General features: G+C 37.2%; 3 protein-coding genes across 6 annotated transcripts; 2 read left to right on the top strand and 1 right to left on the bottom strand.

Moving 5' to 3' along the window:
• The first annotated feature begins 856 nt into the window (after nucleotides 1–856).
• Nucleotides 857–5,174, top strand: LOC131962627 (chromosome alignment-maintaining phosphoprotein 1-like). 3 transcript variants are annotated; one of them, XM_059327575.1, is made up of 4 exons: nucleotides 870–992; nucleotides 1,926–2,238; nucleotides 3,104–3,853; nucleotides 4,630–5,174. In XM_059327575.1, exons 2-4 carry the CDS (start codon nucleotides 1,956–1,958, stop codon nucleotides 5,004–5,006), a joined length of 1,410 nt encoding a protein of 469 aa, XP_059183558.1. In that variant the 5' UTR covers nucleotides 870–992; nucleotides 1,926–1,955; the 3' UTR covers nucleotides 5,007–5,174. The 3 variants fall into 3 exon arrangements, with proteins under 3 accessions (XP_059183559.1, XP_059183558.1, XP_059183557.1); XM_059327576.1 differs by lacking the exon at nucleotides 1,926–2,238 and having other exon boundaries at nucleotides 857–992; nucleotides 4,630–5,172; XM_059327574.1 differs by lacking the exon at nucleotides 870–992 and having other exon boundaries at nucleotides 1,193–2,238; nucleotides 4,630–5,173.
• Nucleotides 5,175–6,550: 1,376 nt separating this feature from the next.
• Nucleotides 6,551–13,974, bottom strand: fbxo3 (F-box protein 3). Of its 2 annotated transcripts, none has more exons than XM_059328147.1 (12): nucleotides 13,772–13,974; nucleotides 12,140–12,229; nucleotides 11,887–12,050; nucleotides 11,629–11,743; nucleotides 11,318–11,522; nucleotides 11,166–11,211; nucleotides 10,881–10,965; nucleotides 10,670–10,792; nucleotides 10,480–10,595; nucleotides 10,286–10,393; nucleotides 9,662–9,744; nucleotides 6,551–9,578 (listed from the first exon to the last, which is right to left on the bottom strand). In XM_059328147.1, exons 1-12 carry the CDS (start codon nucleotides 13,861–13,863, stop codon nucleotides 9,429–9,431), a joined length of 1,377 nt encoding a protein of 458 aa, XP_059184130.1. In that variant the 5' UTR covers nucleotides 13,864–13,974; the 3' UTR covers nucleotides 6,551–9,428. The 2 variants fall into 2 exon arrangements, with proteins under 2 accessions (XP_059184130.1, XP_059184129.1); XM_059328146.1 differs by having other exon boundaries at nucleotides 6,551–9,581; nucleotides 13,772–13,973.
• A 2,772-nt stretch (nucleotides 13,975–16,746) lies between these two features.
• Nucleotides 16,747–23,235, top strand: f2 (coagulation factor II (thrombin)). Its single transcript, XM_059327952.1, has 15 exons — nucleotides 16,747–16,906; nucleotides 17,829–17,909; nucleotides 18,432–18,511; nucleotides 18,617–18,641; nucleotides 18,805–18,870; nucleotides 19,041–19,149; nucleotides 19,300–19,436; nucleotides 19,535–19,828; nucleotides 19,922–20,038; nucleotides 20,459–20,585; nucleotides 21,607–21,774; nucleotides 21,849–22,022; nucleotides 22,103–22,281; nucleotides 22,554–22,624; nucleotides 23,014–23,235. Exons 1-15 carry the CDS (start codon nucleotides 16,834–16,836, stop codon nucleotides 23,176–23,178), a joined length of 1,866 nt encoding a protein of 621 aa, XP_059183935.1. The 5' UTR covers nucleotides 16,747–16,833; the 3' UTR covers nucleotides 23,179–23,235.
• The last annotated feature ends 1,089 nt before the right edge of the window (nucleotides 23,236–24,324 follow it).

The raw sequence follows: 24,324 nt of genomic DNA, 5'->3' as shown, positions 1-24,324 counted from the left end.
ATATCTGTCTGGGATGTAGTGGCACAGAAATACTCAAGAATAGTACAAAAAGTGTGGCTGATGGGAGATGTAGTCATCTCTTCTAAACAGGTATTTGTTATCTCACCAAGCTAAAATAGCTTCATTAATCACCTTAGGCTGCCCTAGATACACACACACACACACACACACACACACACACACACACACACACACACACACACACACACACACACACACACACACACACACACACACACACACACACACACACACACACACACACACACACACACGGGTTTATTTTTAATAATATTGATGTTTTACTTTGGTTTAAGCATTCTTAATACAGTCACAGTAGAGTGCCGAAAGAATACATATGTAAAAGGATAAAACAATAAATAAGTCATTTAAAATACAAAACTGTCAAATAATTAATATATATAAATTATATTTATTATTATGTTTATTTATTTGAAAATAAATAATAAGGAAAAAAGGCATATAAATGACTCTACTTTTTCCAATATGTATATGATTTCTTTTATTTATTTGGGCATAATGTAATTCATTTATTTTCATATATTTTTATACAGGAAGAGATGAACATATACAAGTGTCAGTGTGAAAGTAAATGCAATTATTTATATTATATCTCGTCTTTCTAGCTCCACAATTTTTTATGTTGCATTTTATAAAAAACATAGATAAAAACAAATATACGTGTGTGTGTATCTTTAAGGCAGATTGAGATGTCGAGATGATTGTCTCACAGCGAGATTTTGGTTGACGAGAATGCTGCGATTGGTCAAGCGCCAGACTGCAGGAGCAATCCGATTGGCTGTTCTGGGGGTAAACAAGGAAATCAGAGCCTCAGTGGGCTAAAGCTGCTCAGTGGCTACTGTAAAAACATTAGTCTTTAAAATTTAAATGATTGGTTTGGGTGCTTTTTTTGTTGCCGTTTCTGATAGAGGAGCTTTATGATAGGTGAACACACTCGGCGGCGAAAGCAGGTTTGCGGAAACGATTATTTAAAATGTGGTTTTATTCGCGTTAGCCTGTTAGCTGCGGTCCGTTATTCCATTGTTACAACACGTGAGGCAGCAAACGTTTTTGTTATTACAGTGTATATACAATCCCGGGACCGACCCGGATTCATGTGTGAAACCGTGAACGTACTGAACAGATGAGTATCAGTTCTCAATGAGTTACCACTGAGGGATTCTTTTTTTTTTTTTTTTCTAAAATAGCATGAAATATAAATTAAGCCTGTTTGAAGGTTGTTATTTTTGGCTCAAGATGAGCCGATTGTTCTCATTATTGATTATTTTTTAATTCATTATTTAATCCATAAAGGAGCCAGTGGTTAAAAGTATAATTAGTATATTATTCACTCAAGTACTTCGCTTCAGTACAATTTGTACTATTTACTTCAATACATTTGAAAATCAAAGTGTAAAGAAAAATAAAAAACACTACATAAGTAGAAGGTGTAATCTAAAAGAATCATAAGCATTTACAAATAACATTAATAATATAATAGTAATATATGTATATTTGATTAATAAAATAACACAATTCTAAAAAGACATACACAATAAAAACAAATTAATGTTTTTCTTATTTTGTGATTTATTTTTGTATGTCATTTTTCGTTTTCATCCCTTTTTCATTTTGTTATTTGTCTTTATACTGGAGATCAAAATTAGAGAACAACCTACAATTTACTAAATGTCAAGAGCAGTCTTATTTGAAACGATCCAAACCCGAGTCAAAGAGCAGTATTTTAAGCATATTTCATGAGTTACATATATTCTGAAGCACAGTTTAAAATACTTATATTAGATATTTGAAAAAGAACGCTGATCAAAATTAGAGAACACTTTCAGATGCCTCCCAGTTTTTGTTGTTAATCTGGCACCTGGTGCTAATTTTCTTAATTCCAGGAACGTTCCAGTTTTCACTGACTTTGCAAGATGGGCCATACTAGAGTGACTCAACACTTCCAGCAGCAGGTTGTCGAGATGAAGGCCAAAGGAATGAGCCTATCAGCCATAGCAAGAGAAGTTGGTCGTTCTAAATCTGTGATTTTTAGAATACTGCATTATTACAACATCCCGACCTCATTGAAGTCCTCCAAGAAGACTTGTCATCCACGAAAGACAAAAACAAAGGAGGACAGGACAATGCAGAAAATCTCAAGGGGCAATCGGTTGAACACTGCAGTTGGAATTGCTCTTCAGTTCAGCACTGAACAGGGTAAGGATCTGTCTCGTCATACAGTGTCTCGACGTTTAAGAGCATTTGGACTGAAAGCCCATTCTGCAATGACCAACCTTCTCATTAGCTCAGAAGGCTAGACTAACCTTTGCTGAGGAGCATGTTGTGGGGACAGAGGAGAGCTGGTCCAGAGTTCACTTTAGTGATGAAAGCAAGTTTAATTTATTCGGGAAACATTATGTTTGTCGTCAAACTGGGGAAACTGTAAAGTCAAAGGGTGTAGAGAAGTCAGTAAAAATGTCTTGTTTTGGAGAATGTTTTCTGCAGCAGAAGTTGGGCCTCTAATACAGCCACATGGCAGAGTGAATGCAAATGTTTATCAGAGCCTTCTTCGAGGTGGAACACGTGGTTCCTCCCCAGCCTTCATCACCCAATCAGCCAGCAATTTTCATACAGGACAAAAGAAGAGTGGACCACAATCACAGCAGAGCAGTGTGAGAGACGAGTGATGTCCTGTGGCCGCAGATGTGCTGAAGTCATTCAAAGCAACGGCCTGTACACTTCCTACTAATTGTTCAGAAAATGTAGTCGTTATCTTTCTCTGTGCTATAGTCATTGCTGTTCTCTAATTTTGATCATTGTGTTTTCTGCAAAATAAAGTTTTTGTCGTTGTCTGCCTTGGTTATTTTATAAAACACTGTTCTAGTAGCATGGTATAGCCACATCAAACATTCCTTCAAATGTCTGACAGTGAAGATTACATTATTTTTGAAAAAATCAAGTGTTCATTAATTCTTATCCAATTTTGATCTCCAGTGTATGTTTACCTTTTCATCTCATATAGAAATACCAACCTGAATGTCTTTGTTTTAGAATGTGTTTGACTCTATTTGTCTCTGTCCAGCCCCTGTAAAACCAGCGATGTCCGTCGTCATCCAAACTCGGGGCGAGGTGGGTGGCGGCGTTGCGGCCCACCTGCAGTGCCCCCAGTGCGGCCACTTCTCCAAGAGCCACGCCCACCAACTGACCCACATGGCGGGCTCCCACCCGACCTGCCTGGGCGGTGTTGCGGTGGGCCGACTCGGCCCCATCGTGATGTACCAGAGCACCGCCCGGCTGTTCCACTGCTCCAGCTGCTTCTACACTACCCGAGACTTCACCAAGCTGTACAAACACATCATCTCCAAACACTGCGTGGACGAGCGAGATGGAGGAGGCGGCGACGAGGAGAAGCCGGGGGAGGATGGGGACGAGGAGGGAGGGAAAGATAAAGTAAAGAGTGAAGCGGAGGAGGAGGAGGTCGGGCAGCCAGAGTCTGTTAAGGCAGAAGGAGACGAGACCGTCCTGGTGTTTGACGGCGCCGGTTACAACTGCCTGATCTGTGGCTGGAAGACCAGGCTGAAAGGTCTGGCCGTCTCCCACGTGGTCAAGAAGCATGACATCCCCAAAGCGTACGCCACCCAGGCCGTTAAACGGGAAGCCGCCGCCTTTATGCCCAAACAGGAGAAAGGGGGCGGGGCAGAGGAGGAGGAGGGCGTGGCTGGGCTGAGCGGTGAGCTGCTGAAGGAAGAGATGGAGGCCACTGCCAAGGTGGTGCGCTTCATTTCCAACCGCTTCGTGTGTCTGATCTGTGGCTGGAAGACCAAACTCAAAGGTAACGACACGCCATACAATTTGTATTTTTAAAATTTACACTTTTTATATTTGCATCTTTTGCGCTTTTCACATTTGCATCTTTCTATGTGCACTTCATGTTTGCACTCTTTATATGTGCACTTCATGTTTGCACTCTATGTGCACTTCATGTTTGCACTCTTTATACGTGCACTTCATGTTTGCACTCTTTATATGTGCACTTCATGTTTGCACTCTTTATATGTGCACTTCATGTTTGCACTCTTTATATGTGCACTTCATGTTTGCACTCTTTATACGTGCACTTCATGTTTGCACTCTTTATACGTGCACTTCATGTTTGCACTCTTTATACGTGCACTTCATGTTTGCACTCTTTATACGTGCACTTCATGTTTGCACTCTTTATATGTGCACTTCATGTTTGCACTCTTTATATGTGCACTTCATGTTTGCACTCTTTATACGTGCACTTCATGTTTGCACTCTTTATATGTGCACTTCATGTTTGCACTCTTTATATGTGCACTTCATGTTTGCACTCTTTATATGTGCACTTCATGTTTGCACTCTTTATATGTGCACTTCATGTTTGCACTCTTTATATGTGCACTTCATGTTTGCACTCTTTATATGTGCACTTCATGTTTGCACTCTTTATATGTGCACTTCATGTTTGCATCACAAATAATTTTCACATTGTGTCTATAATTGCACTTTTCATGTTTTGCATTCTCTACAGCTGAGCTTCCTCTCTGTATAAATGAAGTTTTACCTCGTGTCTACCTGTTACAGGCTTCGCCATCAGTCATGTGGTGCGTTGCCATGACGTGGAGCGTCCCTACCGCTGCAAAGACTGCAGTCGCTCCTTCTTCCTGCCCAGCCGGCTGCAGCAGCACGTCAGGGCGTCGCACCGGCCCGGCCGCTACGCCTGCCCCTTCTGCTGCTTCAGGTCCGAATTCCTGGGGGGCTTCAGGAGGCACTGCAGCCGCTGCAATGCCCGCGAGGAGGAGGAGGGCGGGGGAGGAGGAGGAGGAGAAGGAGGGGAGGAAGAGGACAATGAAGAGGAGGAGGAGGAGGAGGAGAGGAAGGAGAGGAGAGCAGCGAGGAAAAGGAGGAGACCAGAGAGGGTGATAGAGGAGGAGGAGGAAGAAGAGGAGGAAGAGGACTGAGAGGGAGCAGAGGAGGAGCAGAGGAGGACCACATCTGTTTTTGTTTACATGTTACTGTGATGCTAACAGTCAGAAAGCTACAAGTCAAACTGTGACAAACACTTTTAAAACACACGTTTAAATCATGAATAAAAGTTCTTTTTAAAATAATAATTTCGTTCTTTGGTTATTAGGTGCTTTTATTGTGAAGGGCTTACTCATCCTTCAGATTAAAAACCACATTTTCAGGTGTAAAAATGACAATTAATTTATAAAATGTGACATAAATGCACATTTGTTTGTTCTTTTGCATTTTGTCATTATTTACCATTAGTTTTTTTTTTCTTCAAGCGTTTCTGCATCATGCAAATCAGGTGGCAAGTGTGTCAACATTTCGCCCATTATCACATATTTATTTTATTTACTTTTTTGACAGCTTCTGTCCTCCATACCTTGGTAAAGAATGTCTAATGTGGAGATCAAATTAAATCTTTATTTATTTCTTTGAAAATAATGTCTAAAATTTAGAGCTAATAAAATAAATACATTTTCTGTAGTAAATAAACTAATTTTTTTCCTGTTTTGGTAAAGGATGTCAAACATATGCAGCTAATTTCAACTCTGAAAATGCTTGAAAAAGTACTTAAAAACAAAATTACCTGATTCATTGCATTACCAAAATATGTGTGTGAGTATATTATATATATATATATATATATATATATTTTTTTTTTTAAATGTATTTATATTTACATATATCTATACATGTTAATGTATCAACTTCGTAAAAACAACAGTGCTGACAGGAAGTAAACAAATACATTTGTGGTACAGATTGGGCAGTGACCCTTCAATGTGTGTGTGCGTGTGTGTGTATTTACCTGCAGTGAAGACTGGCGACAATTTATCTGTCTCAGAATATCTGTTGTTTATTTTGCCAAAACCATAGAAAACAAACCCACCAATCACAGCAGAGAGTGACATCCCGACGTCGAAGAAAAGAAATCTGCGATTCACATAACATGACTGATTTTCAAAATAAAAGCCCAGTTACTCAGCTCGCCTCCACTGCAGGAACTCACACTGATCTCAGTCATGATTGGTTGAGCAAATGAGACTGCTGCATCTTCAAAATGGTGGATTCATCCTCTAATATATACACATTTATTTTATTTTTTTAATTGGAATAAAACGGAATTTATATATACACAACACTTTTCCAAGTGCCCACAGGTATCGCCAATATTGGCAAAAAAAAAAATCTACATATTGAACTATTTGCTTGTTTCCAGCCTCTCCTGTCCTCTCCTCTCTGATCTGTGTAAACAGATTTCCAGTGAATATTTGTAACGTGATCCTTCGTTTCAGCAGAATCAATCATGACTTAAGTGTCTCTGAGGAGCAGCATTTAATGTTTAAAAAAGGATCTAGTTAGTGCCAACGCTTTATTTTTGGACAAGTTTTAAATGAGATATGTAGAATAAAGTGATTCTGACTTTTGGTAGGTTTAGGTTTTGATTGCTTTTTCTAAGGGAAACGTTGCTAACCGATGATCCATTCAAAGACTGTCGGAAACTCTCATGATAAATGCCAGTTTTTTCAGCTTCTTTCTACAATATTTTTTTTTAAAGAAAATATACTTTTAAACAGGGTTAAAAGCAGTGGAGGAGAGTCATATCTGCATGTAAATAAATACACATAAAAAAACAAAAAAATATAATCTAAAAGGTGATCGGACAAAAGCTTTGTAGAATGTGTCAAATTAAATACGACTACATTGTTTTTTAAATATGAGCAACAGCCAAAAGGTCTAACTTCAATGTTTCGCCTAAAGGTCGAAGTTGTGAAGTTCCTGCAGTGGAAAACAACTTGTTAGGTTGTATAAGGTGTTTATCTGCCGCAGATGGAGGTCAGATGCAGAACACATATTTATATATATTAATATTTTCCTCTTTCTGATGGGCAGTGAAGCAGCTATCTATGCTCTCTTCAAAGCCACCAGACTTCATTAACAAAAACAGTCATTTTAACTGACAGAAAACAAAAATGCAAAACAAAAATGACTTTTTCAGTCAAATTGTGACTTTTTTTCAGTTTTCCTCTTCTTATAAAAGTCGTTTTCCCATTTTATCTGGTAACCTAGACAGCATGTATGATAGGTGCTGTGTTCTGTAAGTTTAAATTATTGTTTTTGTCAATTGAGTCTGGTGGTTGTACACCTGTACTGTAACTATAAAACTATAAACTAACTATTGAAACAATATAGAAAAATATATACAGCGATCCCACACGTATTCATGGACAAAATTTCAAAACTTTGCAATGACTTTTCCAAAACTTTTCAAGGATTTAAGTCACTGCAGCTCTGCCGGGTGCCTGGAAACAAGATTTTTTTGAATTACATGACTTTTCCAGGTTTTTCATGCCTGTGTGAACACTATATATATATATATATATATATATATATATGATTATATCTCACAGACTAACAGATGGAGGCTTCTTTGTTCTGTGAGCTAAAGCTTTGTCAGCTTTGAGTCCCCCCTGCATAAACTTATGATAACTTTGAAACTATAAATTAACAATAGAAACAATATAGAAAAATAGGCACATTGTTTTGATGATATACACACAGTTCCACACATTTTTAGGGACAAAATTTCAAACTTTTCAATGACTTTTCCAAAGCTTCGGGATTAAAGTCACATCAGGTCTGGAAAATGAGATTTTGAAAGTAACTTTTGACTTTTCCAGGTTTTCCATGACTGTGTGAACTCTGTATATATGATACACGGACCAACAAATGGAGGCTCCTGAGTTCTGTGAGCTAAAATTAGTGTTTTTGTCAACGGAGTCTGGCAGCCCCCCCCCACATGTAAACCTACTATACTATCACTATAACAGATGGATATGAAGGATGAAAGATGACAAGAAAGTATAAATAAATGAATGAACATATAAATAAATAAAAAAAATATTCATTTTTTTTCTACATTTTCAATTATTTGTTGTGTTATTTCCACATTGATTTGTTAATTTATTTAAAAAAAAATTCATGTATTTATTTCTACAATGATTTATTTTTATATTCATTTATTTCTGTAAGGATTTTGTCACCAAACAATGTCAAAATGTCAAATTCATTCATGAATACAAAAGAAATAAATACATTTATAAATCCATAATTACAGGTAGAAAAGTAAAAATAATTGTGGAAATAACCGATTAAATACATGAAAAATGTAGAAATAAATGAATATACAGAAATACCTAAATAAATAATAAAAATAAAAGGTATGTTTTGGATTTCTATATGTTTTTCTATTTCTACATTGTTATTTGTTATTTCCACATTTATTCCACAATTTAAAATGAAATTAGTTATGTTTATAAATGTAGTAATTTTTTGATGTATTTATGTACAATGTAAAAATGTAAATTAGCTGTGCGGTATATAAATAGGTAAATGTGGAAATTAATAGATAAATAAGTGTAGAAATAAATTAAATACATGAATATGTTGAAATAAATGAATAAATGTAGAAATAAAAAATATATGAAGGCAAAACATTTTTTTACATTAGTTTAATTCTTTATTTTGGTATATATTCATTCATTTTTTTCCTACATTTTCATTTATTTATTTCCACGTGTTTTATAATTTATACATTTATTAATTTTTTTATGTTTGTTATTTTTTTTATAATTTTACTTTATGTATTCATTTATTTCAACAATTACAAAATGTAAATTAGGTTAACGGTATATAAATAAGTAAATGTGGAAATTATTACATAAATAAATACAAGTGGAAATGGAAAAAAATATAATAAAAAATGTAGGAATAAATGTATAAATACATACATAAATGCCTGAATAAAGAATAAAATAAATGCATAAATATATATAAATTTGCATGTATTTATATATATTTTTTTATTCATTCATTTATTTCTACTTATGTCATTTTCCTTCCTTCATAGATGGAGGCTCCTGTGTTCTGGAAGAAAAAAAATTGTGTTTCCGTGACTTGAGTCTGGTAGCTAACGGATGCTAACACGTGCTTATCTTCTGCGTCTGACCTCATAAACACGGCACACTGTAATAAATGAGAACTGTCCCTTTTCCCAGAACGACCGCAAACCTTTAACGCAAGCAAAATATATTCCACGAGGAACTCAGCTAATTTGGCATGTAAACCTAAGTGGCCAATAATCCAATGATGTCACCGTCCCGTCTTCACCAGTCCAACAGATTCACATGTTAACGAGAAAACAAGAAAACTTCTCTTTTTTTTTTTTTTTTTTTATAAAAAGACGTTTTGTCCCAACTGTCCCAGAATCCCCTGCTGCACGTCAATCAGTCAGGTTTTTAAATTGTCAATCATCACACCTGAGTAACTGACAGCCCTGCTTGGATTTCCGCGCAGCCACCACAGCAGAGTCAGATGTGTCGGGGGCACCACGCTCCCTCCAGGGCGGCCATGTTGATCCCTCTCAGGTCGCCGAAGTCGTCGCCGTCTCCGTCGCAGTACTCGCCATCGTCGTCGTGGTCGTTGTCACCAAAGCGAGGCGTGAAACTGCTCGCTGCCTTCTGCTGCAAAGGGATTCACATGCCATTAAAGACCTTTTATTATCAATTAATTTATAAAAAAAATAATAAAAAATAATTGTTACCGTTCGGACCAGCGGCTCTCTGAATGGCGGGCAGACCATGTGGAAGCGAGGGATGGCCACGTGGAAAACTTCCTCTTTATTAGCTGCGAAACAAAAAGATAATGATGGAGAACAGATTTTAGCTTTAATTTATTTATGCTGACAGAATATATAAGCAAACTGTTATTTGTTTTGTTTGCTTCTTTATTATTATTTTCATATTATTCAGCTTTATTTTATACACAATTTTAAGTTTAAAGTATTGTGTCTTGGTATCAAAATCGAGTTATGTGCTAATTTGTTTTTAACAGTTTCTTTCTACAATTAACGGTTTCTTTTTGACGATTTCTTACAGAAGACACTTTTCAAACTCGCTGGTGGGCTTGAAAAGTAAAAGAGTTTCTAGATGGCTGCAGAGTTGTCAAGGTGCACCTGAATGCACCATGAAGTCCCTGTCTGTGCTCACAAGCGTTACCGTTCATAAACGCCGCCCCTGTTTCCTCTGACTGGAGTTCCTGGTGTCTGGTAAAGTGCAACTACAGATAAGCTTCGCTGCCGTCTTGAAAGTTTGCTTGGTTTGTCATTCAGAAGCAACATGTGACGAAAAACTTTTGGGTCATAACCGTTATAAAACAGAGAAGTTACCCAGTCTGTGGAAGGTGTAGTGACCCTCCATGTACTCGGATGGTGTAGAGAAGGTGGTGCAGCTGGCGTATTCGTGGACTTTCCCAGGCGTCATGACGGGAAACTCTCCTGCAGCAACAAACACAGACAGATTCAGCAGGTGACATCAGCCAATCCCTGTCCAGCAGGTGGTCATGTGACGGCGAGGAGCGTACCGACCACGCCGGGACCCTGCACTTCCTCCACGTTCCCATCGGAGGTGGTGATCTTCCAGTAACGGCTGTCGAGCTGACAGGCGGCTTCAGGCGACGCGCCGCTCGCCATCTCTATTCTGAAAACACACGACTATTAAAACGAAGATGGACAGAGACAAAGACAGAGAGACAGACAGAGAGGAAGACAGACCTGATGCGGTAGGTGAAGAAGAAGTGCGGCGGGTGGACGGAGGACAGCTCGGGCAGGAAGGAGGTAGAAACGGAGACGGTGATGTCTCCGGTGGTTGCCACGCAGCCCTTATCGTGGACATACCTGCAGAGATGATAATTAAAAATGAACTTATGATTTAATGATTGATCGATTGATCGTGACTGCCAGAGGGACGTGTGACATGTCTGACCTGAAGATCTGATCTCTGATTATGGGATATTCTCCGGTGACCACATTGTGGACGTACGCTGTGAACCACTCTAAGAAACAGGAACCTGAGCAGACACATATACAGTTTGTTAAATAAAATCTCCAAAAGCTGACATTTTTAAATATTTAGCCAAATTTTGTCCATTAATAGTAAGCAGAATGATTTGTCATGGATGTACAGACAACTACTACTGGATTACTGTGACACTGAAAAAAAACATAAAAATTGGCATACTGTTCAGCATTTCATGAGGACTGTACAGACCTGTAATGAACATGTCGATGGCTGAAGGATCCTGAGCTGTCTGATCCTGAAACACAGAGAAACTTATTTTGAGAAATATTGTTGACTGTAGGCTGCAGTTTTATTGAAAAACACCACTTCAGGGTCAGACTGTATTTTGAAAGGTTCCATACGGGGCAAGGGTAGAAGCTCTCGAACATCCTGCGGCCCTCGGCGGGCTCCAGAGCCATGTACTGGCTCAGCCCGGTGTGGAAGCAGAAGGTGAGCGGCAGGCAGCGCCTCATTCCCTTCCTCTGCTGGAACCCGCCTGCTGCAGTCTCTACATCCAGCAGCACCTCCGACCGGTAGTGGTTAGATAGGGACATGCTGCCCATCAGCCTGGGGACAACAGACAGACAGAAAGACAGGTGGAGGTGAGACAAAAAGACGGGTGGATGTGAGACAGGCAGACAGACAGGTGGAGGTTAGTCAAACAGACAGGTACCCTGGGATCACCAGCTTCTGGCCATTGTGGATGCGGTATGAGCAGCGATAGTCGTCTGGAAGTCTGCAGCCGATCTGAGCCTCGATGTCGTTCAGCTCCACCTCTGTGGCGCCCTCTGGAGGAGGAAACAAACACACCACAGGACAGGTTGAACAAGAAGCTTTCATGTTTGAAGTGAAAGTATGAATACACACTGAAGAAATACTGCAGAGTCCTCTGACATCATTAGCTATACATAAACAAAAATATTAGTGAGACCTTTGAGTGATGCGATCATACGCGGACACTTGAGCTGCAGGAAGCTCTTCAGCTGCTCCCAGGCTCTCTTCAGTACCGGGTAGTACTGCATGTAGCGGCCCAGGTCTGTGTAGTACTGTCTAAACAGGAAGTACCAGGACACGCCACTCTGCAGCCGGTCCGCACTGTCTCACACAGACACACACAGACATTAGTGAAGGAGCCAAGCTAGTTGCTCCACTCTTTATGCTAAGCTAGGTGCAGCAGTACTCACTCGGTCAGCAGCCAGTGTTTGGAGCAGAGAAACTTCCACAGCGGGTTGTGTTTGGACAACTCGTTCAGCCTCCTGCTGACAAAACTACAACTAAAGAGACACACACAGTTAGCAGCTGTTAGCAGATGGCTAAATAAGTGGCATGAACAGTTAGCAGCTGTTGGCAGGCAGCTTACTATACAACACTAACAGCTGCTGTCAGCAGGCAGCTTTCTGTACAACACAAACAGTTAGCAGATCCTAGCAGACGGCTAACTGTACAACATAAACAGTAAGAAGCAATTAGCAGATAGCTAACTGAGTAACATAAACAGTTCGTAGCTGTCTTACTGAACAGCACAAGCAGTTAACAGTTGTTAGCAGACAGCTAACTGAACAACAAAAACAGTTAGAGGGATTTTAATCCTGGACAAAAAATGTAATAATCACTTTATAAGAAACTATCTCACTGACACACTGTTCCCTGGCAGACAAAAAAAATGTATATCTTACATATATTTGATAATCAATCAATTGATAAACTAAGAACGACGTACCTAAAATTTCCTATACCCCCCAAAATAAAAGAACACACTTTAAAATTATGAACAACATCCATCCCTCTAAAGAATTACTTGGACTACGCTTTAATATCAATGACAATTTATGCACATTCTGTGAAAATGACAATGAAGCCACGGACCATGTCTTCTTCTCATGTGATGTGATACAAACATTCTGGGTCAACATTCACAATTGGATTAAACAAAAAATCATATTATTTCCAGCTGCTATCTTTAGAGACGATGTCACTTTTGGTATGCTTTTGCAAAACAAAAACGATGAACTATGTTGCAACATTATCCTTTGTATAGCAAAATTTTTCATCCACAAGAATAGCGTTATGAAATCATCATCAATGAAATCATCCCCCAAATTTATTGTCTTCATGAATTAATTCAAATTGTACTTAAAATCTCTAAAAATTCTAACAATTACAAAGGCACAAAAAATGACACATCTTGAAAAAATGTCCCACTGAAATGAACAGTTAAAACTTATTTGAATCCCCATTAATGAAAACATAATTTAGACTGTTTTATATGCATTTTATTGTTGTCTATTTATTTTTATTTTATTTCAACTGCTCTGAATTTACAATATTTATATTATTATAAGTTTTACTGTTGATTAATGTTCACCTAGCATTTTTTCTTATGCAAGGTATGTACTGTGAAAAACGTCCCATAAATGTTTATTTTTGTCATTATCAATAAAGCATTGAAAAAGAAAAAAAAAAGAAAAAAGAAAAAAACACAAACAGTTAGCATCTGTTAGCAGACGGCTAACTGTACAACACAAACAGTTAGCAGACGGCTAACTGAACACAAGATATTTATCATATAAAAGTAGCTCCTGTTAGCTCTGTGCTACATGACAGCTACTGTTTCAGTTTGACCATCATTAATGCTTTGTGAATTCAGCTTTTGGCTTCTATTTCTAACACTTTTTTATGATAAATTAGCACATAAAGAGCCAGTCTAGATGCTAGACGAGGCTAACGAGCTGCAGCCGCCACTGCTGCTGTGCTTATTAGTAAACAAACATTGTTTACTGTCCCGCTCCCAGTGTGTTGTGTTGTCGGATACATACTGGATCAGGTCCCTGAAGCCCAGGAAGGATAAGACGTGCAGCAGCGGGTCTGAAGGGAGCTGATCCATCCGGAGCTCCGCGTTAGCTGCCATTGTTAGCAACTCCTCTTCCTCTCCTTCTCGTTCTTCTTCTTCTTTAGCAACTCCTCGTTCTTCTTCTTCTTTAGCAATTCCTCGTTCTTCTTCTTCTCGTTTTAAATGCGCCGTTATGTGCGTCTCCGCCTCCTGCTGGCCTCAATATAATACAACATACTTTACTTCAATAAAGTAATAACACCACACTGTGGAAATACTCTGTTGGAGTAAAAGTACTGAATTCCATACCTTACACAAAATAAAAGTATAAACTTATGCAAAATAATCTTCATTACAATATTGTATTATAACTATTGATGTATTAACCCATTGAGGCCTGAAAAACCGCTGGGCGATTTTAAAATAAGCCTCTAATTTTCTGGAAATTCTGGAAAAAAAAGTGTGAACTCTTCTACTAGATAATAGATTTTTCAGCCTCTGTAGCAGATAGAAATGAAATTCAAAAAGTATTTGAGAGCTTATACAAAATACTACAAAACGACGTAAACGCTTTCCAGGCTTCAATGGGTTAATTTGCAATTGTACGGAAGAGGATTAGGGCCACACAAGAAAAAATATTTGAGTTCTGAATTTATTTTCAGAATTTAAAGTCAGAATTCTGACTTTATTTTCAGAATTCAGTTTAAAGTTTAAAGTCAGAATTCTGACTTTAAATTCTGAGAATAAAGTCAGAACTCAAATATTTTTTTCTTGTGTGGCTCTAATCCTCTTCCGTACAATTTCCACCTATTTATTTCACCAAATTATTTATTTTTGTGGAAAAAGTACTCAGCTTGTATGAAAGTACAATTTATTTATTTTGTCCCTTTGCATTTCCCCCTATTTATTTCCCAAACTTATTTCGGTGGAAAAATTATTCAGCTTTAATGAAAGTAAACTTCGTAATCCTGCACTGTAAAAATACAAATAATTATTTATTTTTTTATTTATGTGATATGTATTTATTATTATTATTTATTTTAAAAGTATTAATTTATTTATTTTTGCATTTTTCCCCTCTTTATTGTATATGTATTATATATAGTTATTTATTTTAATTCATTTTTACTGAAGTACTTGTGAGTACTGTGAGTATTGGTAGTATGAAAATGCAGCTGTTGAGACTTTGAGCTCAGAGTAAATATTAGCTGAGGTAAAAGCTGAGTCATCTTAAATTTCTATTTATTTTATTTTAGTTTAGTTTTTTATTTTTTATTTTATTTCTCATTAACTTGTTTTATCATGTTTGGGTGTTTTTTCTGCCCAGCGTCAAGTTTTAAAGTTTCTATGAGGATTGAAAGGATCTGAACTTTGACCTTTGACCTCTGCGTTGTGATCAGTTTGTTTACTCAGGTGACATCTTTACAAACAACTTGGGAACAAAAGTTTGTGCGGTCACAGCTGCTGTCACGTCGTTTTTTCTTTCACTGTAAAACTGAAGCTGCCGAAAACTCAAATCAGCAATCAGCCTCAATAAATTCATTAAAATGTCATAAATGTATGAAAAATATTATAAAAAATAGCCATTAATTAATTAAAAAAATAATTAATTAATTGATTAAAATGTTTTTTGTCTTGTATTTATTTATCTTATGTATTTCTCCTTTTTAGTTATTGATTTATTTTATTTCTGTTTCATGTATTCATATATTCTGTTTAAATGTTTCCATATTTTCTGTGTAATTTATGTATATATCTTAAAGGTAACTTACCATTAATTAATTAATTGATACTTCTTATTAGGTTCTGTATTTCTTTTTTACCATAGTTTAATTCCTGAATTTTACTTTTATTTTTCAATATATTCAGTTATAATATTTATTTTAAACAATAAATATAAACAAATATAAAAGGAAAAAGGAAATTTAAATAGGAAAACAAATAAAGAATGGAATTAATAGAAAGATAATATAAAACTCAAATGAAAATTAAAATACCAATTTTTGTCACATTGCATCTTAAATAATGATATATTTAAAAGCATAATAATTTAATTTATTAATCATCATCTATCAAGTAGTTAATTAATGTATTGTATTAATTAATTTATGTATTATCTTCACAGCCTATAAATGGTTTGCTTATTGTTAATTAATCTAAAAAAAGGAAAAAATGCAAGAACAAATTATTAGATTTATAAATATATAAATAAATAAAAATGGAAAATCAAACAGGAAAGTAAAAAAGTTGAGGAATTATATTATCACAATAAACTTAATGTTATAATGAAGTCATTTGTTTATTGTTTTGACTCCCACAAATGTTTGGCCTATTTGTAAGATATATATATATATATATATAAATAAATTGTTTAAAAATATATATATACATAAATTAGAACAAATTAATAGATTTATTAACTATTAATTGAATAAATTAAGATGGGTAAATTAACAAAAAAGTGAATAAATGAAGGAATTAATCCGAAATTATACTATCACAACATACTTAATATTACAACTATTGTATAATTATAAAGAAAATGTATTATATTATTAGTCATTTGCTTATTGTTTTGACTTTATTTTTTTTTAAATCAACACCAAATAATGCACAATTAAATAAAAAAATCAAAAAGGGTAAGCAAATTAATCGAGCAACTAACACAACACTATAGTTTTATAATACAGTATTTGTAATAAAGATATAAATATAATATAATGCACAAAAAATAAATAAATGAATAAATAAAAAAAGTTAAGTTAATAAATAGAGGAATTAATAAAAAGGTGAATTATTTTCACCTTTTAGTTGCATTTTAATTGATTTCAATCGTCTTTTTTATGTGTTGAATTTTTTGATTGAGTACTGCATGTTGTGTACTTGTACTGGAGGTGGTTGAGTCAAAGTAAACAACATGTTGAGGACTCATCACACTTTGACCCTTTGGTCAACAGAGACAGAAACAGAGACGGGGACAGACACACAGACTGCACATAGACTCTGCTGGACCTGGACCTGCATCTGAGGTTCTGAAGGTTCTGGATCATGGTGGACCCAACACTGAAACCAGCTTCTGTTCTCCTGCTGGTTCTGCTGCATGGCTGCCTGGCAGAACACGGTACTCCACAGCACTTCATCAAATACTAGCTGCTGGGACAATAAGTATATAATATTAGTATGGAAATGTGAAGAGTTTTTACTGCAACGTCTCTTAAAGGACAGAAAGTACTATTAGTTTGTACTTTTTTCCATTCTCTGCTTCTTTATACTTGTTATAGTGCAGTAAAAAGTACTGTGAACTGCAGCAGAGAATGGAAATACTAGTAAATGTAAATGTACTCGATTACTTCAAGAGAATATAAATGTAAATGAGTTTGGAAATGTTGCTATAACTCAAATACATTTTTTATAGTTATTACCTTTTTAAAACCTATTTTGTTATTTATTCCTTATTCTTAACATTGTTTATTTTTAATGATAGCTTTTTTACTTTCCATTTTTAATTAATTAATATTTTCTTCCATTTTTAATGTTACTATTGCTATCCCTCCCTATGTAATTATTATGATGTACATTTCTAGATTTTTATTCCTTCATTTATTTTCTTTAGTAATTATATATTTAATAATAGCTAATTATTTAGCATAACTGTTATTTACTTTTCTAAATTTGTATCTTTTCATTTTTATTTAATGTAGTTATTTTTCTTGTTTATATATTTCTTTATATTTGTTATATTTTATTATAACCTTTTTTTAAAAAACATATTTATTTAACTAATTTTTACTCAGAAGGGGCAGTTTCCACAAAATAAGGTGTGATTGTATTGTTTAAATATATATGTATAAAAAAGTTAAAAAAAAATATATATTCAGTAAAAAGGTTTTAATTAGAAGAAAAGGAATTATAATAAAAAGAATAAAACAAAGAATAAAATAAAGAAGACACTATGTAGAAGAAGTATCCACAGTAAAAAAATCTAAGTTAAAATTAATAAAAAATAAATGTGTGTGTGTGTGTGTGTGTGTGTGTGTGTGTAGTTTTCCTCGGAAGCCAGCAGGCGGCGCAAGTGCTGCACAGGAGCCGTCGAGCCAATCAGCTGTTTGAGGAGGTGAAACCAGGTGAGTTAGAATTTATAATAATAATTTAAAGAATAAATTAAATTCGGTCTCTGCCAACTTTGACTAACAGCCCCCTTAATAGGCTACTTTTGTGGAAATAAATAGGGGGGGAATAATAAATAATATAATAGAGAAATATGAATAAATACAATAAAAAACAAATTCAAAGTGAATAAAAAATAAATGTAAATTAATTTATATTTATTTATATACATTTTCGGATTAAATAATACATTTTAGTAATGACATTTGGACATATGGAAAAGGGAAAACTTAATAGGAATGTAAATAAATAAGGGACTTATTCAAAAAGTTAAAAAACAAAACAAATTAATTAATTTAAATAGATTCATCAATTAATGAAAATGTATTTTCTTATATTATTTTTGGTAAATTAAATAGTACACTTAAAAAACGAGTAATTTATTCTTGGTTTTACCATTATTTTTATCATTATTATTATTATTATTATTATTGTTATTATTTTCATTATTATAACCAATGTGTATTTTGTGAAATCAGGAAACCTGGAGAGAGAGTGTGTGGAAGAAATCTGTGACCATGAAGAAGCAAGAGAAGTGTTCGAACAAGCGGATAAAACAGTACGACTCCACTTTTTTCTGGGTTCATTCACTCCATTGTAGTTATTGTTGTACTTCTTAAAGTATTGGTAGTCTCAGTCTAACTGGAAACTCTCTCCTGTCCAGGCAAACTTCTGGGCAAAGTATCTCGGTGAGTACTATATATATATATATATATAGATAGATATTTACTTCAAATGTGACGTTCTAGCAGATGTTCTGCAAACAGGAACAAAGTCCAGCACAGAATACATGTACACAACCTGAGTATGCAAACATCTAACTAACTGTCTGTCTGTCTGTCTGTCTCTCAGACTGTCAAGGAACTCAGGCGAAGAGAACACAAGACAACATCAATAAAGTCAGAGAGTGTATAGAAGGTAAATACAAATAAACATAAACAAGAAAAAGTATAGCAAAATGTAATAAAATATACATGGACAACCTTGTGTGCATGTGTGTGTGTGTGTGTGTGTGTGTGTGTGTGTGTGTGTGTGTGTGTGTGTGTATGTGTATGTGTGTGTGTGTGTGTGTGTGTGTGTGTGTGTAGGTCAGTGTGTTTTTGGTTCGAGTGTGAACTATGCAGGTGACGTCAACATCACACAATCAGGAAGACAGTGTCAATACTGGAGTTCCAGCTTCCCACATCCCATAATGAGGTAACTAACTCACTAACTAACTAACTAACTAACTAACTAACTAACACAAGGAATAGAGCAAATAACTAAGTAATAACACAAATAAACCTGACTGTTTACCTGTCTGTCTGTCTGTCTGTCTGTCTGTCTCTCTCACCTGTTTGTCTGTAGGGAGTTCAACGCTTCAGAACCAGGCAGCGTCCTTCAGGAGAACTTCTGTAGAAACCCAGACAACCGTCCGGAGGGGCCATGGTGTTTCACCAGAGACCCGATGGTCCCGAAAGAAACCTGCAGGGTCCCGACATGTGGCAAGTACCTGCTAGGACTTCAAACCAGATTTCATCCAGTAACGAGCGCGAAAATGTCGTATCCGTCGTACAAACTTAACACTCTCTTTTCCTGAAAGGTGAGGCCTTTGTTCCGTCCACTCTGGCCCCTGAACCAAACAAAACCGGCGACTGTATGCGAAAATATGGCATTGACTACGTTGGTGATCTGGCAGTCACATTGGGAGGACACACCTGTCTGCAGTGGTCATCACCGGAGGCGAAGGCCCTCAGTGTGGACAAGGAGTTCATCCCTGAGGTCCTTCTGCCGGGCAACAAGTGCCGTAACCCCGACAATGACCCCGAGGGACCCTGGTGCTACGTGGCGGTCGACGGTAACGTGACTGTCGACTACTGCGACCTGCAGCTCTGTGGTAAATACTGTGAGAGTACTAGTGCTATGACAGAACTAACTGGTGGTTAGTATACTTCTCACCTGTCGGCGTGTCCACCTGTCTCTCTCTCAGAGGACTCATTGACCGAGGAGTATCTGACCGGAGATCCGGAAGGTCAGGAGCGATCCGTCTTGAAACCTGCAAAGAAAACGTTTTTCAACCCTCGAACCTTCGGAACAGGAGAGAGCGGTGAGTGCTGATCAATAATTGGCCGGTTAACTGATTATATGTCTTATTATAAACTGGTTAAATGACTGCTTTACTCATTGGCTGACTGAATGTGTGAACCAAGAGATTAACTAGCTGTTTGACTTCTTAACTGACCAGTTAACAATCACATTGACTGACTGATTGACTGGAAATGTGGAATGCCTGTATGTCCCTGAGAGGCATGGGAACAACAAAACATGCTGTCTGAATCATTAACTAACCCATTAAAAGCCATTTTAAATAAGTGGATAACTGACTGACTGGTTGAGAGTATGTCCTTGAGAAGTGCTAGTTTACTGGCATATTGACTGGTTTGTTAACTGGTTTACTGGCATTTGGATTGGATAGTTAACTGGTTTAAAGGTTTTCTGAGTGGTTGACTGTCTGATTTTGTTACAGAATGTGGAATGCGCCCCCTGTTTGAAAAGCAGGCAAGAAAGGACTCAAAGGAGAACGAGCTGCTGGAGTCCTATGTACAAGGACGCATCGTTGGAGGTGATGAAGCCGAGAAGGCCTCTGCGCCATGGTAACCACACAGTCGAAACATTCTTGGTAACAACATTTGATGGATAAACGATACAATTATAATGTAAGCACTGATGAAACACGTCAACATTTTGTCAGTAACAAACAGGACAAATATCTGAACTGGTTTGGACCAGTTGACAAACCTGGTAGCTGTGCCTTGTACATACACCTGGTACCTGTACCTGTACCTGCACCTGGTACATGCACCTGGTACCTATACCTTTTCACTGTTCCTGAACCTGGTAAATGCACCATGGTACATGCACCTGGTACCTGTACCTGTACTTGCACCTGGTACCTCCACCTGGTATGTGGTACATGCACCTGGTACCTGTACCTTGTATCTGGAACCAGGTACCTGGTACCTATGCCTTGTCACTGTACCTGCACCTGGTACCTGGTACCTGTACCTGTACTTGCACCTGGTACCTGCACCTGGTACGTGGTACATGCACCTGGTACCTGTACCTGTACTTGCACCTGGTACGTGGTACATGCACCTGGTACCTGCACCTGGTACCTGTACCTTGTATCTGGAACCAGGTACCTGGTACCTATACCTTGTCACTGTACCTGAACCTGGTAAATGCACCATGGTACATGTACCTGGTACCTGTACTTGCACCTGGTACCTGCACCTGGTACGTGGTACATGCACCTGGTACCTGCACCTGGTACCTGTACCTTGTATCTGGAACCAGGTACCTGGTACCTATGCCTTGTCACTGTACCTGCACCTGGTACCTGTACCTGTACTTGCACCTGGTACCTGCACCTGGTACATGGTACATGCACCTGGTACCTGTACCTGTACTTGCACCTGGTACGTGGTACATGCACCTTGTACCTGCACCTGGTACGTGGTACATGCACCTTGTACCTGCACCTGGTACCTGTACCTTGTATCTGGAACCAGGTACCTGGTACCTATGCCTTGTCACTGTACCTGCACCTGGTACATGCACCATGGTACATGCACCTGGTACCTGCACTTGTATTAAGTATGTTGTCGTCTGCAGGCAGGTGATGCTGTATAAGCGCAGCCCACAGGAGCTGCTGTGTGGAGCCAGTCTGATCAGCGACCAGTGGATCCTCACTGCAGCTCACTGCATCCTCTACCCGCCCTGGAACAAGAACTTCACGTCCAAGGACATCCTGGTCCGACTGGGAAAACACAACAGGGCCAAGTAAGACTTCCTGTCTGCGTTTAATGATCAATTTCTGATAGCCGAACAAGACCATATCTACAATGACCTTCCAGGTTTGAGCGTGGCACTGAGAAGATCGTGGCCATCAGTGATATTATCGTCCACCCAAAGTACAACTGGAGGACAAATCTGAACCGTGACATCGCTCTGCTGCATCTGAGACGACCGGTCACCTTTACCGACGAGATCCACCCGGTCTGCCTGCCCACCAGGAAGGTCGCCATGACGTAAGACAAACACCAAAACATACAGCATGGATTTTTAAATGGGCTTCAAGAGTCACCTGACATCTGTTTTTCTCCGACAGTCTGATGACTCAAGGCTTTAAGGGTCGAGTGACCGGTTGGGGGAACCTGGGGGAAACCTGGAGCCCCTCAGCAAGAAATTTACCCACAGTTCTCCAGCAAATCCACCTGCCAATTGTGGACCAGTCCATCTGCCGCAGGTCCACATCAGTCAAGATCACTGACAACATGTTCTGTGCTGGTAACGTTATAATTTCTAATCAATTGCATTTTTTATTTTTAACTAAATTTGGTTCAGACATTCTTGTTCCACAAAGAAATAAACTGAATGAAATGTATTAAAACCTGTTTTTTCAATAAGCACCAAGAGCAAGTCAAAGTTTTTACTTGAAATATTTCAAGATACGTATATTTTATTTATCACTTATAGAAAATATTAGCATGTTAAAAAACCAAACTAAGAAGTAAACATGCTAAACATTAAATATAAAATGCAGACTTTTTGTGATGCAGGTTATAAACCAGAGGATGCCCAACGTGGAGATGCCTGTGAGGGAGACAGCGGTGGACCGTTTGTGATGAAGGTGAGAAAAAAAAAGTTTTGGTATAAAACATCTAACAAATATAACTACAGGCTGCTTTATAAACACATAATAAATTATGATAAAGTACAACACAGCTGTAATGGTATAAAATGTCTTCATACGACAAATTAGAATAATGGATAATAATAAACACTGAGAGAAATGTTGATAATTTTATATGTTGATCTTAATTGGTCCATGGAATGTCAGAAAAAATATTTACCTTTTATTTTTGTTTTAAATAAAATAAAACTCATTAAATATTAAAATAGATGCTTATTATTTATTTGTCAAACAACTGCTTGATTGTTTCAGTTCTAAATTTTGTTATGTCCACATTCTAAAGCATTACAATAAGAGGGTTTAAATTAATATATTTTTGTTCTCAGTACCCGGCAGAGGATCGCTGGTATCAGATGGGCATCGTGTCGTGGGGTGAAGGCTGCGACCGAGATGGAAAGTATGGCTTCTACACTCACCTGTTCAGGATGAGCAGGTGGATGAAGAAAGTGATCTCCAATACGGGAAATGACGACAATAATGACGACGAATAGACACATTTCCTGTTCTGCCTATTGAGCAAGAGAATGCTAATAAAGTTTGTTTCTGAACCTGGTCTGATTAATGACTAAGGAAACTGGTGAAACACAACAGTCAGTCTCTCCACTCTAGCTGTGATGTCATCCATTCTAGCTCTGAACATTCCATCCAATACACACCCATCATAACTGACACAGAAATGGACACAAAATGAAAACTGCGATTTCGTGCAAGCGATCAAAATGCCAATTTGTGCTATTTTATTTTTTTAAAAATCGTTAGAGTATAGTGAATTGGTATAGCCCCAATGTGAGGTGTTTTTGAGCTTTTCACGTCCATTTCCTGTTATTATTAATGGGAATTTTTATCAAGGATTTTTAAAGATTTTTCTTTACAAAAACAGCAAATCTCCCCATCTTTCTGCACGTTTTCTTGTATCCCTTTTCCATGTTTTCAAATTTGGTGGAAGATGAGGAATATGAAATATTAATAAGTATGGCGAAGATTAAACACCACACAGAATTACACAGTTTTTCAATTTTAATGAACAACAAACGGTGGACTTTCACCCAGGAGAAGGGATTTTTTGTCCTGTGTGAAAACAAAAGTAAACAACTTTTGTTCACGCAACTTCCGTGGCTCACTTCGCCCTTGTAACTACTTCACTTATGGCATTTATGTACATTTATTTACTTTTTAAACTTTCTTTTATGGTTTAACTGCAGTCTTTTTACAACAGCGAACCGTACGCCGTTTTCACAAAATTATGAAATTATTAATTTGGTGGCACGTAATTTTTGCACATTACATGCCACCAGCACGGAATTCAATTTAAAGAGTGTTAAGTACTCGTGGTCACTTCAAGTAATTTTGTGAGATCAGGTTGCTCAGAACTCTGTGAGTTTGTTTGTGCTGGTGTGAGACTTTAACTGGTTAGGAACTAACAAAAAAAAACATTAAAATTATTTACTAACCAATCATCTAAAGTGCAGCCTCACAGAGCTGCTAGCATTGTTGTTAGCTATGCTAGCTTAGGATGCAACAGTGCCTTCCTGTTTCCTTTTCTAAAATATTTACTAACTGCAACTCTCCTTGAGTTCCACTGAGCAGAGAGATGTGAAAAATGTAATATCATATGTTTCAGTTCCCTTTGCTAACTG

Source organism: Centropristis striata, chromosome 24, assembly GCF_030273125.1.
Source record: "Centropristis striata isolate RG_2023a ecotype Rhode Island chromosome 24, C.striata_1.0, whole genome shotgun sequence".
Lineage (NCBI taxonomy): Eukaryota > Metazoa > Chordata > Actinopteri > Perciformes > Serranidae > Centropristis > Centropristis striata.
The sequence above is the reverse complement of the archived record's forward strand: the minus strand, read 5'-3'. Positions and strand labels throughout refer to the sequence as shown.